The sequence below is a fragment of the Papaver somniferum genome, chromosome 3, assembly GCF_003573695.1.
Source record: "Papaver somniferum cultivar HN1 chromosome 3, ASM357369v1, whole genome shotgun sequence".
Lineage (NCBI taxonomy): Eukaryota > Viridiplantae > Streptophyta > Magnoliopsida > Ranunculales > Papaveraceae > Papaver > Papaver somniferum.
In genome coordinates, this window is record NC_039360.1 from 29,917,944 (window position 1) to 29,934,751 (window position 16,808).

The following is a 16,808-nucleotide window of genomic DNA, read 5'->3' on the forward strand; positions in this document are numbered from 1 at the left end:
ACTCTGATTTCTTCTTCTCTGGCCCTCCTAAAGTCCCCAAACTCTAGACTCCCTTTTGTGACCCTCAAACACTTGTATTTATACACTGCAGGTGATTGTATTGTTGAAATATCTTTCTTTTCCTCCACTGCAAGATACCGAGATGAATATCTCTTTCTTCCCATTTTTATCTCACGCGGCGTCAATAATCGAATCTTAGTTGTTCAAGACTCTTCTAAGGATGGAAACAAATCTAATAGAAAATATTCTATTCCCCATTTCTTCTGCAACTTCCTTGTATGAAGAACAAAATCCGGTTAAAACTCACCCAAACTCGATCCAGCAAGTTCACAAAAATCCCGAGAATAAATACTCCCCGTTTTGTCGAATCAGCCTCATCTTTTCCGCGAACAAACCCATGAACCAAGCCTGTTTAAACTTAGCAGGACAATCCAAGTCCATTCGAATAAATAAATCCGACTAAACATTCACCATTTTCTCGCCAAAACTTCATGCTGCTGAGTATTCCCTTTTCCCGCCAAAACTTGATTTAAACGGGGGAGAAAGTGATGTTCCCCTAACCTTTTGTTGGTTGCCATAGCAGTGGGGTGTAAATAGCAATTAGGTCACCCCTTATTAGTGGGGTACCCCTTAATAATTGAGATGCCCCTTATCCAAACTGAGAGTCTGAATGGTAAGTATCCTCCAGATGCCTTTATCAACTTTTCGATCCGATTTCGCTGCAAAATTCCATTTCTCCAAAAACACCTACAAATACATAAAATAGCAAAATAAGCACAAAATTGAGCACTAACAGTATACATAATTGAGAACAAAATAGACACATAAATGCGTCTATCAAATACCCACAAACTTATTATTTGCTAGTCCTCGAGCAAATCTAAAATAGAAATAAAATCCTAACTCACTGTCGCAGGCATCGTCTGTTGCATTTAGCGTATGCAATAAGCCTTTAAACCCCCAGGTGTCTCTAGTGGCGGAGTGTTGTCTTCGGAGGGCTTACCATAGGTATACCCACAAAACCTTTATACTCTAGACCCTAGATATCTAGACAGAACCTTGGAAGGCACTAAAGAATCTCCTTGGTTGGCATACTTATTGACTACAGGAGGAAGTACCCTGATGCGAAATTCCAATTGTTGTACACGAGTTCGCACTCAAGCATACTAAAATTCATATGAAGTGACAGAGCTCTACTCAGATAGTCGCATCCAAACTCAGAATCAAACAAATCACAGGGATAGATTAAGAAGATGGATATAGAAAAACATAGATGGTTTTGATGTTGACTAAGGTGAACGGTGTTTCTCATATCTGTCTGAAGGCCACTGCCATAATGAACCTATCCTAATGGACTGAGATACCGGTCTGACTAATATCAACACACTGGCATATACAAGGGTACCAGTGGTCGATAATCCTAACTCTAGGTCAACACAACTGGCATATACAAGGGTTTCAGTGGTCGACTTTATTGAATTTATTCCAGTTGGTCTGATGGTCTGGTCTCAATTTTTTTTATTTTTTTTGGCTTTCTCAATCACTCTATTTCACTCTAGCAATGGTAACAACTTGAATCGTGAGCCCCACCTAATCACTTAGAGAAACATATTTTTAAAAAGAAAACAAAAAATAAAAATAGAAGTGAAAAGGACTCAATGAGACATGGCGAAACTACCATGTTATTTCTAACACCTGAGCTCTGTGATTTTATGAATAGACTCTTTAGATGTTTCCATCTAATCAGATTAGTCCCTCAACTCCTACAACCAAAATGCTTCCATCCACTTAGATTGGGTAGTGCCATCCTTGATAAGCATAAATTTTAGGCTCTGGAGTTTAATTATGCAACTAAAAAGTTTCTCCCATACCCCCAAACTTAAATCTAACATTGTTCTTAATGTTCTAAAGATAAAATTAAAAGCATGAACAAGGAGAAATTGTTACCATTTGAAGCAAAAGAGTTAAGGAAAGATATTACCGTCTTGCATGAGTATTGGGTTACCTCCCAAGAAGTGCTAAGTTTAAAGTCTTCAGCCAGACTAAGAAAGGATTAGTCACCTCATAAAATCATAAAATAATAGCCGAAATATCTGTGGGTCAGCAAAACCAAATAGACCTATCACAAGTAAAAGGAATCTGCAACATGCCAAGAAAATGAAAAAATAAAGCACACCCTTGTCTAGTTTCCTGTTTAAGACAACTACATCTAGTTGTGGTTCAGGTTCAGGATCTATAACTGGGTCCAAATAAAATATTTCCATGGGTTGCATTTCCTCATAAGTTAGATCCAAATGTTCAGGTTCTAGAGTCTGGAAAAACTCAAATAAAAACTTAGAAGCACATAATAATAACCTGAATAATTGAGGATCCTCTAAGTCAATCAGATTTGACGTACACAGCTGACCACAATGAGAGTGGTGATCTTCCTTAAACAAGTATGTCGACCCTAATCTCCTAAAGTAATTAGGTTTAGTCTCAAAACTTAATTTTTGACACATTTGAAAATCAAACATTCCCACATTTGGAAGAAAAATATTTGGTGGGAAAACAAAGTCAATCTGGGTATCATAGCCTGGGTAAACCACATCAACCAGAGGATGGGTTTCTAATAACTGAAATTTCTTGTGGACATCACTAGGTTCAGGAAAACGTGTATGAAGATAATCTTGTAAAATGGTTGAGGCACATATGTCAAGTCCCAAGTGAGGGACCTTTCTAAGAGTTAATTCACATGGAGAATGATAATCACCCCCAAACTTAGAGTTTTCAGTGTCTCTAGAAAGACTAGTCACAACTTCCCTAATTTCAAGGTCATCTAATTCATGAAAATGGTCAATGGATTCTTCTAAGTCAGGTACATCCTCACTCATCTCGACGAGTTCATTTTCTTTTTCTAAGTCTATTGTTTCTAAATCGCTAGACTCAAAATATACTCGTTCCTCTAAACCATTATTAGCTTCGTAATCAAAAGGAAATACTACATCGTCTAAAACGGGGGTATCTCTAGTCAAATCCTCGTCCTTTTGAATAGGTGAATAATTATTAAAATTATTTGGATTTGAATTAGAAATAATATTATTATTAAGCTCAGTTGGAGTAGCAAATTCCTGATCACTATGCCTATTTATTTCAAATTCTCCATCAACACTATCCTCATCATAATCATTATAATAACATGAAAATGGTTGAACCTAATCTAAACAACAAGTAGTGTTACCAATTATATCCTCGTCATCTTGATTATGCAAATAACTATCCTCATTTTCAAGGGTACTATTGGAAACACTATATTGGAAATTAAGACTATCTTGAGCAGTTCTTTCCTGGGCCTCTAACAACATTTTCTGAGTCGACTCACATGACTTCCTGATTTTATCTAGGAAAGAAGGTTCACATGTTGCATTGCTTTTATTCATAACTAAGTTATTCATCTCAGCTGAACTATGTGTCGACTCAAGTAACTTTTATATCGACTCAGCTAACTTACATGCGGACTCTAGTAGAGAAGAATCGTACGACCGGTGGGTGTATGGATAGTAATTGGGCTCACCATGGTATGGACCATAACCTTCAAAGGGCTGATGTTCCCAAACACTATTCACACTATGGTCAAAGTAGTAACGTCCATTTTGAAACTCAGTCGGATATTCATTATATTGGCTATTGTAATACCAGTTCGGCATTCTATTGCAGGGGTGTGAGTTGTCACACAAAATAAAACCCACTGACAGGGGATTCGTGGGTGGATAGAGTCTTACCTCCCGTACCAGACGGGCGATGAACCGTTGAAGTCGACTCAGGCCACCGACTCCTATGTCAGTGCACGAACCCGAGGGGCCGAGACAGTATCGTAACTGTCGTCCTTCCCTGCAAACAGTCTATATTTAATTTTAACCCTTCCTTAGGGTTTAAAAATAAAAATGTCCAAGTCCAAAAATAAAAATGTCCAAAAAGGAAAAGAAGAATTACAAAAATAAAACCCTATTTACAGTTTCTAAAAATAAAACAAAATAACTATATACAAAATCTTCTTCTTCACTCCTTTCAAATTCCTCTTTTCTTTCCTTCTCTGGCGATGCTTTCCTTTTATAGCACTTTTTCTTTCCTTGTAGCTTCGCTCCAAATCTGAAAATAATCGAAAAATACCAAAACGCTTAAAAAGAACAAAAATAATAAAAAGAAAAAAAAACTAAAACAAATCTAAATACAAGTCCCCGGCAGCGGCGCCAAAAATTGATGTAATTTTGTAGTGGTAAGTAAAGTGTTCGTTTCTCGGACTTGTTGAGACTAATTTCAGATTTAAAAATAGAAAACAATAAAAATAAAGAAAATATATACACAAGGTTTGTCACAATGTCGAGAGATTACTGAGACTCAGGATTCCACCAAACCTCATATCATGTGGTTCAAAAATCAATTCTTAGACAATTATAGCTTTTTTGTATTGACTCTAATTCTTTGCCAGGGTATATTTTAAAAAAGATTAACTGTAAATCACTAGCATGATGCATCAAAAGCACTTAGACCAAGCATACATCATCATACGACTTCACAACTAATTAAGAAAAATCATAAAACGATTAAATTAATGCAAAAAGTCATAGAAAGAATTAAATATAATTACCACACGCATGAAATATGGCTTTCTCCGTCATCCCAGTGTTGGGGTTTAGCTCCTCATATTAATCACTTGCTCAAAATACATCTTTGTTGCTCAAAAGTTGATTAAAAGAGTGGAAGGTGTAAAGCAGCTGATTTGCAACAGCGTAAAAGTGTTACAGATATCTGGTACAAAGAGGAACAATGATTAACTATTGTATATAAACGTTACTGCTCTTCTGCTGTTGAACAACGATATTGTTCTGCGACTGTTTTTCGTGCGTTGTATGTTCTCCGTGTTCTTGAGCTGTGCAGCAGCAGCAGCAGAAACAGAGTTTGATAAAACTCTGATTTCTTCTTCTCTGGCCCTTCTAAGGTCCCCAAACTCTAGACTCCCTTTTGTGACCCTCAAACACCTGTATTTATACACTGCAGGTGATTGTATCGTTGAAATATCTTTCTTTTCCTCCACTGTAAGATACCGAGATGAATATCTCTTTCTTCCCATTTTTATCTCACGCGGCGTCAATAATCGAATCTTAGTTGTTCAAGACTCTTCTTAGGATGGAAACAAATCTAATAGAAAATATTCTACTCCCCGTTTCTTCTGCAACTTCCTTGTATGAAGAACAAAATCCGGTTAATATTTCTCATCCCCTGTTTTGTAAAGAGTCCGTTAACTTTCCTTTTCTTCCGATATAAAATCCCTAACCAATCCTGTTTCTTCGTGCCAGGTTAGTACCAAACCAAATCCGAGTAGAACTTCGACTAAAACTCACCCGAACTCGATCCATCAAGTTCACAAAAATCCCGAGAATAAATACTCCCCATTTTGTCCAATCAGCCTCATCTTTTCCGCGAACAAACCCATGAACCAAGCCTGTTTAAACTTAGCAGGTCAATCCAATTCCATTCGAACAAATAAATCCGACTAAACATTCACCATTTTCTCGCCAAAACTTCATGCTGCTGAGTATTCCTTTTTCCCGCCAAAACTTGATTTAAACGGGGGAGAAAGTGATGTTCCCATAACCTTTTGTTGGCTGCCATAGCAGTGGGGTATAAATAGCAATTAGGGAACCCCTTATCAGTGGGGGTACCCCTTAATAATTGAGATGCCCTTTATCCAAACTGAGAGTCTGAATAGTAAGTATCCTCCAGATGCCTTTATCAACTTTTCGAGCCGATTTCGCTGGAAAAGTCCATTTCTCCAAAAACACCTACAAATACATAAAATAGCAAAATAAGCACAAAATCGAGCACTAACAATATACATAATTGAGAACAAAATAGACACATAAATGTGTCTATCAGATGTCTTCTTGTAATCTTCAAACTTCATCCCTCAAGGATAGCTTCGATTCTACTTCTTAGACTTAATCTAGTCTGAAACTATCTATAGTATACTAAATCGAGAATAAATTTTGGCAACTAAAATTTACAACTAACTTGACATACCAATGCTAGTGGGTTCAACCGAGCAATGCTCTAACAATTAGCATATGTCTGACCACCAAGAGATTGAAAAAATTATTGGAGACGTTGAGAAAGCTGATCAACTTGTTCTTTATGAAGGAAGTCTCTCCAGAATTATCTTGATGCTCTAGTGATTCTGATGTGGTTGTTTTTAATGCTCTACCAGCGTTTCTTTTAGGATTTGCAGGCTTCAAGTGTGGGTGTAATCTCCATCACTTATCACGACTATTCCACAGCTTCTTGTAATGATCACACCATGATTTCTTTGTCTTTTGTCCATCTCCATCCGGTCCATGGGAAACCAAAGCAGAACTCTCATGATGAATCGGAGTGTGTAGCATAACTCGCTTTACAGCTTCCTCTTGTCTCAACTCTGAAAATACTTCTCTTAACTTAGGAAGTGTCTTCTTTCCCAAAATTTTACCCTTTACTTCATCTAAACTTAGGTTCACTCCATCCAAAAACAGATAAATACGATCATTTTCTTCACGATTCAAAAACCGAGTACAATCATTTGGATTTTCATCATAACATTGGTATAACTCCAGCCACCAAGCCACCATCTCATTGAAGTATGTGGTGATGTCTCTCTCACCTTGTTCGGTACTCCATAACTTTGATTTCAGCTCAAATATTTGTGATGAGTTTTCTAGATCTGAATATGTTGCACAAACTGAGTCCAAAATATCTTTAGCAATACTCATGAACATATGTGGTTTTGAAATGGAAATTTCCAATGGATTGGAGAATCCATCCAGTAACCAAGGAATTTTCAGATCACTAAGTTTTAAACTTTGGATCAGATTCAGCTGGTTTTATCTCATCACCAGTAAGATATCCAATCTTCCCACGACCATCTACAACTAGTTTGACAGATTTTGCCCATTCTAGATAATTCGTACCATTCAGTCGATGAACAGTTATGCGATAAGAAGAATGAACAACAGCAGTGTCAACACTGCTTGTCATGGTTGAGGATTCTAAAGTTGTGGCTTCAAAAGAATATTTATGCATTGTTTTTTATTTTATTTTTATCTTTTCTAGGATCGGTGTATACTCTGATACCATGAAAGGTATCAGAAAATAAAACACTTTCTTATTCTTATAAGCTCAACCAAAGAAAACATATATAGGCAACATGTTGTTACCCTAACAGACTTCCTAAGAAAAAGTAAAACAAATATTCAGAGAAATAAGTGCAAACTAGATAATCCTAATCTTCTAAGAAGAATTATTCAAAGTTTTCTACAATTATTAAAACCATAATCCTAAACAACAATGTTATGACTTCTTTGTTGGTTTCTTCAGAAACACTTGTAACATATTGCCACCGCTATCGAGGCAAGAGCTGCCAGTTGCTCCTCATTTAGCTTGATGTCCCTCTCGTCTAGGTCACACAAGATCTCATATAATGCCCAAAATTTTCTCTAAAAATCTTGGCGATTTCTTAAAAAAAGGACAAGAAAAACATTACAAATTAATTGACCAAACATCAGAACGATCAGAAACATCACAAATCTCTAAAAACAAATTTAAAGAAAATGAAAATTTCACAATATCGAAATGTGAAAAATGCATTTTTCCTATATTATGTTCTTAAAAAGATCAAATCAAATCATTAAATACCTACTTTATTTCGCTTTTTGGGTGCTTTGATATTTAGTCTTCATGTGTCTTGGTTTTCTTTTTCTTACTATCTACTTCTACGAAATCATCTTCAGAAACAGTTTCACTGGAAACTTCGGTATCGTCATGAGTTACTGCCATCCCGCAACCGTAAATGTTAAAGCAAATAGTTGATTATTAAATGACGAAGTTTATTCATCATGCCGCTGAACTAAATTGTATTGTCGTTAACATTAAAACATCTAATATTTAGTCAAAAGTCCTGCCAGGATCAAATGGTGATAAATGGGACAAAATGACGCGTAGTGTTTTAAACGTAGTTGGGGTATTCATCTTGAATGGTTGACTGAATGCAGACCGTTACCAGGAGGAAACCCCAACATTTGGTATCAGAGCCATGGTTGGCTCGGTACGGTCGACTTGGATTATTAAAGTATTTGATCATGTGAAGTTAGAGATGGCATCGGAACAAGCAGCTAACGGGAATATTATTCTTTGGACTCTAAATTCAAGTGAAGTATGGTAATTCAGTGAGGTCCTTGGACAGGGCATTGAAAGGGGAATACCGTAGAGATTTGGAAGGATGTTGATTGGGAAGAACGTGATTTGCAAGGGAGTTATTTTCATCTGAAACAACAATGTTCGTCGTTTTCGATTCAAAGAAGGTATGCCTGTTAACAAACTTGTAATGAATTTATTAAGTTAATGAGGGACTTAATGGATGCAGGAGAAGTTGTTAAAGGCAACTAGCAAGCTGTTACTACTGTGTTGTTTCTGGATATATATGATACGCCGGTACAAGTGAATATTTATCGGGTTGAAGGGTTGTATCTAAACAACAGGAAAATCTGGAAATAATCCGGATGTGAGGGTTATCCAAAGCGATGTCTGAATATGTTATTAGTCTCACATGGAAACACACTGGAAGAAATATTCTCTAAAGTTTTAAGCCGGTGAGAATTGTGAGTCAAATACGGTGATGGTTGTAAAAGCATCTGATACATGATAAGTGTGGGAGATCACATGTGATGATCATTCTGAAGTGTAGTTCTTTGATCCAATTTTCTTTTCATATGAGTTCAATCGGGTCTGTTTACTTCTTACGAGTCTGTAGGAGGTGGTACCATATTACTCGGTAGTATTACGCTTGTGGTATAGTAGGGATCAGAATAATTGAATCAAAAATCACGGGGTTAAGTAAATCCCGGTGACACATTCCTGAGTTGAAGAAGTATTTGACATCACTTGAAATTTTGGAGTCCAAAGGTTACAGTAATGTTACGGAAGTGGATTCGCAAAGATGCTGAAGTCAGATTTGCAGTTGGATAAGAAGAGACATAATTATTTGTTTCTTTTGTGGTGGTACAGTAGTAGGTGGAGCTTGTGTGTGAATCTGAATTCTGGTTGAGTTCTTCAAGACCTGAATATGTCTAGGGCATATAAGTGAGAAGAAGCTAGACATGGATTTTGCGAAACGTGAAGTCTATGAACGTGGAGTTTATGGAAAGTAGTTTGGCAAGGTTTACACTATACGGTAAGGATGGTGGAGGCGCGTTCAGGAAGGACGTGTGGTGCATTCATTCAAATGCGTGAGTGAATACTTCAAGCGAAAGTATTCAAGGATGAAGATTTTTTATAGAGCTGTATGAAGACGACTTATCAAGGAGAGTTTGGTAGTACGCCATGAAGATTGGTAGAGTTGTGAAAAGAAAGTGCAAGAGACTACGGTGGTAAAAACCTAGACTGACAATAAGGTCACACGAGTTAAATTGATTAATTGTGAGATTCAATTTTTTTTGAATCTGTGAAGTACTGTCAGTTCATGCATAGTAAGGCACTTCGCAGTAATAAAGAAATCTCCAGGTTGGAGAAGACACGGTGCATGTTGCCTAATTTTTTTTAGGTGATTAAAGTTTTGTGAGCTGGTGTAGAAATGGTGTGTCATCTCAATTATGGTTTACCAAGAATATTAATCGTCAAGTTGAATTCATCTGGAACAGGTAAAGTGAAGTTTTATCCAAACAAAAAAATTTCAACTTGGGTGGAGGATTGGTAAACAGGAATGTGGGAATTTATTTCACATGCAGGTGATTTATATGTTAATTATATATATAGATCATGTGGAGGTTCAAATTGGTGAATCTCAGCAACAACGAAAGGAAAATTTCCTGATGAACAAAGGAAGCCCAATGCGTAAGGTCTCCATTACAGTTGGAGAAGTTTGCAGCTTAAAGAAGGTCGATGGGTGTTCATGTGAAATGAAGAAACTCCGAGTACGAAAGGCGTACGACGTAGTTAAGAAGATATTGCTTATAAAAATTCTCTCCAGTGGTAAGGATACATAAATCCATACCTTGTTGACTATGGTGGAGGTCTGTGGCTGTGCACAAGTCAGAAGAAAACTTCTTATATGGTACTCAGTTATGGAGTAAGAAAATTCAGCTCAAAGGTGTTGTTGTTGCAAAGAAGAAAGTATGTATGCGAAGTAACGGAATAGACGATTACTCACGATGATCTTTAAAAGGAGTAAGACTCAAGAGAAGATATGATCGTAGATCAAGCTTCAAGATGAGATGGACTCCAGTAAAGCAAGACTCGTGGTAGAGATGGGCTCAAGATTTTTGCACAAATGACAATGATCCATGCATGGATTGATAGTGTTTGGTGCGTGATGGGAGTTATTCTCAAGATACTTTGATATATACATGATGGTTAGATTCTTAAAATCTGACATGAGGGGTTAGCTTAATAGCCTTAATATAAACTAACAAGTGGTGATTCTTCTATTCGTGGATTACATGCTGCGATGAGCATGGTGGATATTGACAATTTTGAGTCTCAATTGGGTGCGACGAAATGAAGAATATGAGGTACCTAAAGAGTACGATGGATGTAAGTTTGGTGAACCAACGCAGTGGTAGTAAAAAACCGCTACAATTTTGTGGGTATGTAGAAACCGATGACGGGGTGATGTGGATTGTTTTAGATCTACAAAACGGACATGTTTTTACAGTGGCTTGTGGTCCAATAAGCTGGAGGTCGTCTTTACAATTAGTTGGAGCTCAATAAACATGGGAGTCTGAATTGGTAGACGACGCCTTGAAGGAAGCAAAATCGCTTCGATGCTTGATTGGATACTTTGAAGTCAATAAAGAATGCATAGATATGCATAGTGATTTTCCAAGTGCTGTAGATGTTTCCTAAGCACGAAGATTTTTACAGAAGTGTAAAACATATGGATGTTCGGTTTCATTTTGTGCGACTTATTATCTACGGTGAAGAGTTTTCATTATGGAAGACTTACTGGTGGGATAATCACACAGATATGCTTGCAAAGGTTGCAACCAAGGATTAAGGATTAAGTTCAAACATGGTTTGCACTTGATCAATATTCTACAGGAAGGCACCGAAAGGTGCGAAGTTGTGGCGGTGATGAACGTGAAAGGAAGAATGAAGAAAGGAGACGGAGGATTATCAACAAAGGTGGAGATTTGTGAAAGTTTGTTGATAATACGTTTTTCCTTGGTCTCCAAATTATATTATGTCTTGGCAACCAAGTATATCACGGTTAGGAAATAAATAGTATTCCATATTTAGGAAACTAGTTGAACTTCGGCTGCAAGTATTATACTTGTCCTACAAGTATTAATCAAGTATAAATAGACGCGAGTTAAGTTGGAGAAGGCATGGAATCGACTATGGAGTTGTGAGAGAGTCCATCCCACCTCTTGGGGTGGTTTTCATGATGAGTCTAAGGTTTCTTCTTGAGCGTTTGTGACACATCGTTGGTGAAGATCAAGAGAAAGGTGAGGCTGTCATGAGTGGTTCTTCTATCTAGCGTGAGGCTACAATAAGAAGAGTGTTCTTCAAGGGTTGTATGTAATCACATCAATGGGCTGTGATGCTAGATAGCAAGATAGGGGTTGAGTCAGGGTTGTCTATTAGTTGCAATGCTAGAGAGACATAGGTGGCTGACACAAACGAAGTGTTCTTGCATTTGTTCGTCGGAGTTTTTTCTTTATAGTGAAAAGAATCATCATTGCAAGTGGACGTAGGCATATTGCCGAACCACTATAAATCTCGAGTCATGGTATGCTTTTATTGTTTACTCGTTTTATGCTCGTTTGCTTTGCTATATCTATATTTAGGTTGTTCATGTGTATGTTTGATAGAGCACCCGATGCAAGTAGTCGACCGTTACCAGGAGGAAACCCCAACAATCATTTGAGTATATTCTTCTGTAATTTATTTGATGATTGGGTCTGAATTTAGTGAAGTGGATTCATATTTTACTTCATCTAGTGTTTCAGGGAGACTGTGAAAGTGGGTCTGAATCGCATTTCTGCAGATATGTTGGCAAGATAGCTTCTTTTATGTTTCTCATACTGTATTTGTTTGATCATTCTGACCAGTACTCAAAAAATGGGATTGCCCCTGCATTAATTTGGGGAGCATCACCTCAGACAAGGTCGGATTGACGCAAGGATCGAGTGGGGAGACGAATCCCGAGCAGTTGGCAGCAGCATCAGCTCAGGCTGAAATATATTACTTGGAAGAAAAAAAAAACTGAAAATTCTGCTATCAGTACTTTATTGATCTGGAAACTGAAAATGTGTAAGGGGGTCTTTGAATGTTGAGCTTAATTCTATAGTACTGAATGACATAGACGACGGGAAGGACTACAAGAGTAATTGGTTGGTACCATTCTCAGCCGCATATCACAGTTCTACCATCTCATGTTGGTATGTCACAAGTACTGATTGCTGACTACTCGAGCATCTTTATTTTATTTTTGTTTATTTTTGAAAATTTCCATCTGCAGATGTTCGAACGCAGGGTATGTATCAACTGTTAGATACTGGGTCTATCGGACTGATTTTCTCTTGTTTCAATGCACAAAAGGTATCAATCATTTTATATATCCCTCTTTGTTGTCATTCTTATTACAGCGCAGTCCTAACTTTTCGACATTTTGGGTGCACGAATCCAGTTTATCGCGTTCCAATATTTAGATGGGAAGCAGAAATACATGGGAGGACCAATTTCTGTAGAGTACCCTGTTAATAGCACTCCAGTAATAGAAGTTGAATTATCATCTTTGAGTACTTCAGAAAATGTGTTACCAAGATCTGCCTCTGGAATGCCAGAATTATCTGAGCACAACACTACAAGACCTACAACAGTTTTTGCTTTGTGTTGCAATACTTGAAATTCTCGCACATGCATTTTATCATTTGATTCTTCAGAACCTGAGAAGACCATATTGTTTTTTCAGTCATATTAAACTTTTATAGGGACATTGTTGAATGTCCAACGTTCTACACCGACCTGTTTGATGGCCTTGAGCGGCTACCTTCTCAAAAATAACAGGTGGCTCAGAAACTTCAGTGAAAGTCATACACATGGCTCAGAATTGTACATTTATTTTCAGGTTTTGAGCATATGGATGTCTCATGTTCGGGAATTTTCTCCTGGTACTGCCACGGAGGCTACAAACCCTTAGCAAGCCAACCAAGTCTGATGAGTAGCCACCGAACTAACTAAGAATATATGACACCGATTGTCTTCTCGGGCGTCATGCTTCTGGAATCCTTCTTGCACATGTGCATTTAGGCTTTTTTAGAACCTGCTGCGAAGACCGGCATATTGTTTTTGTCAGTCTTATTAAAGTTTTATACATACATTGTTGAATGCCGACCGTTCTTATAAACCGACCTGTTTCATGGCCTTGAGCGGCTAATGAAAGCCATACGTAGGCCTCACTTGCTAAGAACCGATCATTCAAGGTCAAATGTTAAAAATCAAAATTAAATGATTTTCACCTTGTTTTCGGCCACGCAGACGTTTGTGTAAGTGACTAAGTGTATGTATTATGAAGGCAGAGTTCTTCTCAAAACCCTATAATAATAAATTAATGTCAGTGAAAGAAAGCTGTGTTGGGGGTTATTAGGTTTTCTAGTAAAACTGTCGTGGCAATGGAAGAACAGATGATCTCATCATCATCATGCAGGAAATGAACACGTGTCTGGAAACTAAAGACCGATTGGAGAATCCACGTAGCAGTGTAGTAGAATGCCGTATCAAGACACAGGTGGTTGATATCCATCGGACAAAAATTAAAGTTTTAACGGGTTAGATGATGGGATTCTCATCTTTCTTCTTTTTATTTTTACTTCCTTAACTCCAATTTTTTGGTTTCTGAATCCTCCCCCTCCCACTAGTACGTACCCTACGCTAGGCTGTTTGTTTGATAGCCGTTATTTCTAGTACAGACTTCAATTCTCTGCTGCCTGTAAGTAACTCTTATCTCAGAATTGAATGAAGAAGAAGTAGAAGATTTGATCGGTGATGATGAGATTGTTATTATTATTACTAGATCATGACGGAATTCAATGGAAGAAAGCTAGAGAAAGAAATAGACGTATTAATCATCAGAGATTTATTAGAATTCAACAATTAAAAACCACTTCTTCTGTTATTATCAAATCACCGTCATCAATGGAGAATCTTATATCCGGAAGTAGCAGCAGCACTGAGTATCTCTCTTCTCATAATAATAGCAGTAATAAGATTAAGATGAAGAAATCATCGTCGTCATCATCATCAAGCTCTTCATCGTCTAATGGTAATAAAACACTAAATCCTACACCATCAACAGCAACGGCTCATCCAAGTGTTGAAGTCGGTGGTGGCGGAGGTTCATCATCTTCAAGAACAATACGTGATGAAGAGCGAGATGTTTCTAGGAGGGTTTTATGTTCATCGTACGGGTCAGTGTCGATTTGTGGAAGAAGAAGAGAAATGGAAGATGCGGTAACTGTCGAACCAGGTTTTTTATCAACCGAGTTTATTAGGTTTGATTTTTTTGCTGTTTACGACGGACATGGTGGATCAAAAGTTGCTCAAGCATGTCGAAACCGTTTACATCAAGTTCTTGCTAAAGAAATCGAAGATATTGAAAGACAATTAATTGAACTTAATATTCATGATAATCCTAATCCGACTTTTCCTAATAAAACCGGTGATGATGAACGTGATCATGAAGATGAACTTGACTGGGAAAGTATAATGAACTCGTGTTTTAATAAAATGGATGAAGAGATTAATGGAAGTGGAATTGAAAACGAAAATGAAGAGGAGAGTAATACAATAAACCAAAGTGGGTCGGTTACTTCTGGTTCTGGTTCGTCCATGAAAACAATCGGTTCTACAGCTGTTGTTGCCATTTTAGGTAAAGATAAATTGGTTGTTGCAAACTGTGGTGATTCTAGAGCTGTTCTTTCTCGTGCTGGTATTGCCATTCCATTATCTCGTGATCATAAGGTATTACCACTCTCTTTCTCTCCTGTTTATGTATTAGCTTAAATACTTCTGATTAGCTTAAATTTTTGATTACTTTGATCACAGTTTCATTTGATTCCATTAATTTACTACAAATGAAAAGTTTTCTAATTCAAACTTTGTATGGATACTGGGTGGATAGACACGTGGCTCGCTCTCCGAGTTTCAGTTGACTGAGATTTGACAGGTGGGCCATGAGTGAAGTAAGCTAATGCCATGTCACGTGTCATCTAAATAAGATCTTCGGTTACGTGGAGATTCCAGGGAACAAAATAGGATAACTACTTCTATTGATGAAACAACGTTAATTAAAGCTCATTATATGACATGTCACGTGTTATTAGAAAATTATCCCAATTTGTACTTAAAATTGCCAATTTTGAAACCAGGGGATGTCAAATGGATAAAAAAATATAAAATACGAGTCCCGTATACAACAAATAGTATGATGGCTAATTGGGAACATTTCTTTGTCTTAACCGTTCGGTTCAATTATCGCATTCGGGAAATGTTATTATTAGATTTTTTTTTTAATTTTGGAATCTATGTATACTTCCATTGAACAGCCTGACAGACCTGATGAAATGGAGAGAGTAGAAGCCGCAGGTGGAAGAGTAATAAACTGGAATGGTTATCGTGTTCTTGGGGTACTTGCAACTTCTAGGTTCCTAGGTATGAATTTTTTTCTTTCTTTGTCTTCAGTTTTACTTGTGTTATTATAGCAAAGCTAGCTACAAATGAGTGATTTTAGCTCAGAATTTAGAAACAACAGAAATGACTCTTTAATATTCACAATCAGCTCAAACATGTACAAATGGTTGGATATTATTTATCCTTGGATTTATGCTTAGTTCATCTAATCTCAAGTACTTTTTCAGTTAAGTTTATAGTGTGAGTAATTCTTTTTTTTTTCTTTTTGATCGGCATAGTGTGAGTAACTCTAATGAAGTGAATTTGAGCTGAGAGTATGTAACCTTGTTTTAAAGTAATATAGAGCGTGATTTCGTTATCATATTTCTTTGATGTAACCCCTAATTCTGATGCAGGAGGTCATTACCTTAAACCATATGTCATCTCTGAACCAGAGGTCACGGTGATGGAACGCACTACAAATGATGAATTTTTAGTACTTGCGAGTGACGGCTTGTGGGATGTTATGACGAACGAAACTGCATGCGAGGTCGTAAGAAAGTGTCTAGAAGGTCGAACATTAGTGAGGAGATTATCAATGTCTTCAAACAGAAACAATGCAGGTGAGGCTGCAGCTGTACTAGCTGAGTTGGCAATGGCTCGAGGGAGCAAAGACAACATTAGTGTAGTAGTAGTTGAGTTAAAGAGATCAAACCGTTAATCTCTCGGTATATGATTTTTGTTTTAGTTAATCTTTGTGTTTATTTCTTCCCTCTTTTCTATAACTCTTTAAAGATTGTATTTAAACATAAGAGACATTGGTCATGTACATAGGTCTACAATTTGCTTCATGGTTATTTGTTGCTAGATGGGTTTAGATGGGTTCAGATTTCAACATAAAAAGACTACGAAGATATGAACATGATCTTCCTCAAGTTAAGGTTAAATTTCATATAGACTCGACACAACTACTGTAACAACAAAACATGAAGACTAAAAAGAGAATTGATAACAAGAACAAAAAATGGTACAACGGAGGGTAACCCAATTATGCCAATAGATTCATGACACAACTATCTAAATTTAAGGGCAAACTAATAAATTGACCATCTTCCGCCCGTATATTTAATAAA

General features: G+C 37.1%; 1 protein-coding gene across 1 annotated transcript; it reads left to right on the plus strand.

Moving 5' to 3' along the window:
• The first annotated feature begins 14,202 nt into the window (after positions 1–14,202).
• LOC113359228 (protein phosphatase 2C 51-like) lies at positions 14,203–16,396 on the plus strand. The gene is made up of 3 exons (XM_026602897.1): positions 14,203–15,027; positions 15,612–15,717; positions 16,092–16,396. The coding sequence occupies exons 1-3, from the start codon at positions 14,203–14,205 to the stop codon at positions 16,394–16,396; spliced, it is 1,236 nt and encodes a 411-aa protein (XP_026458682.1).
• The last annotated feature ends 412 nt before the right edge of the window (positions 16,397–16,808 follow it).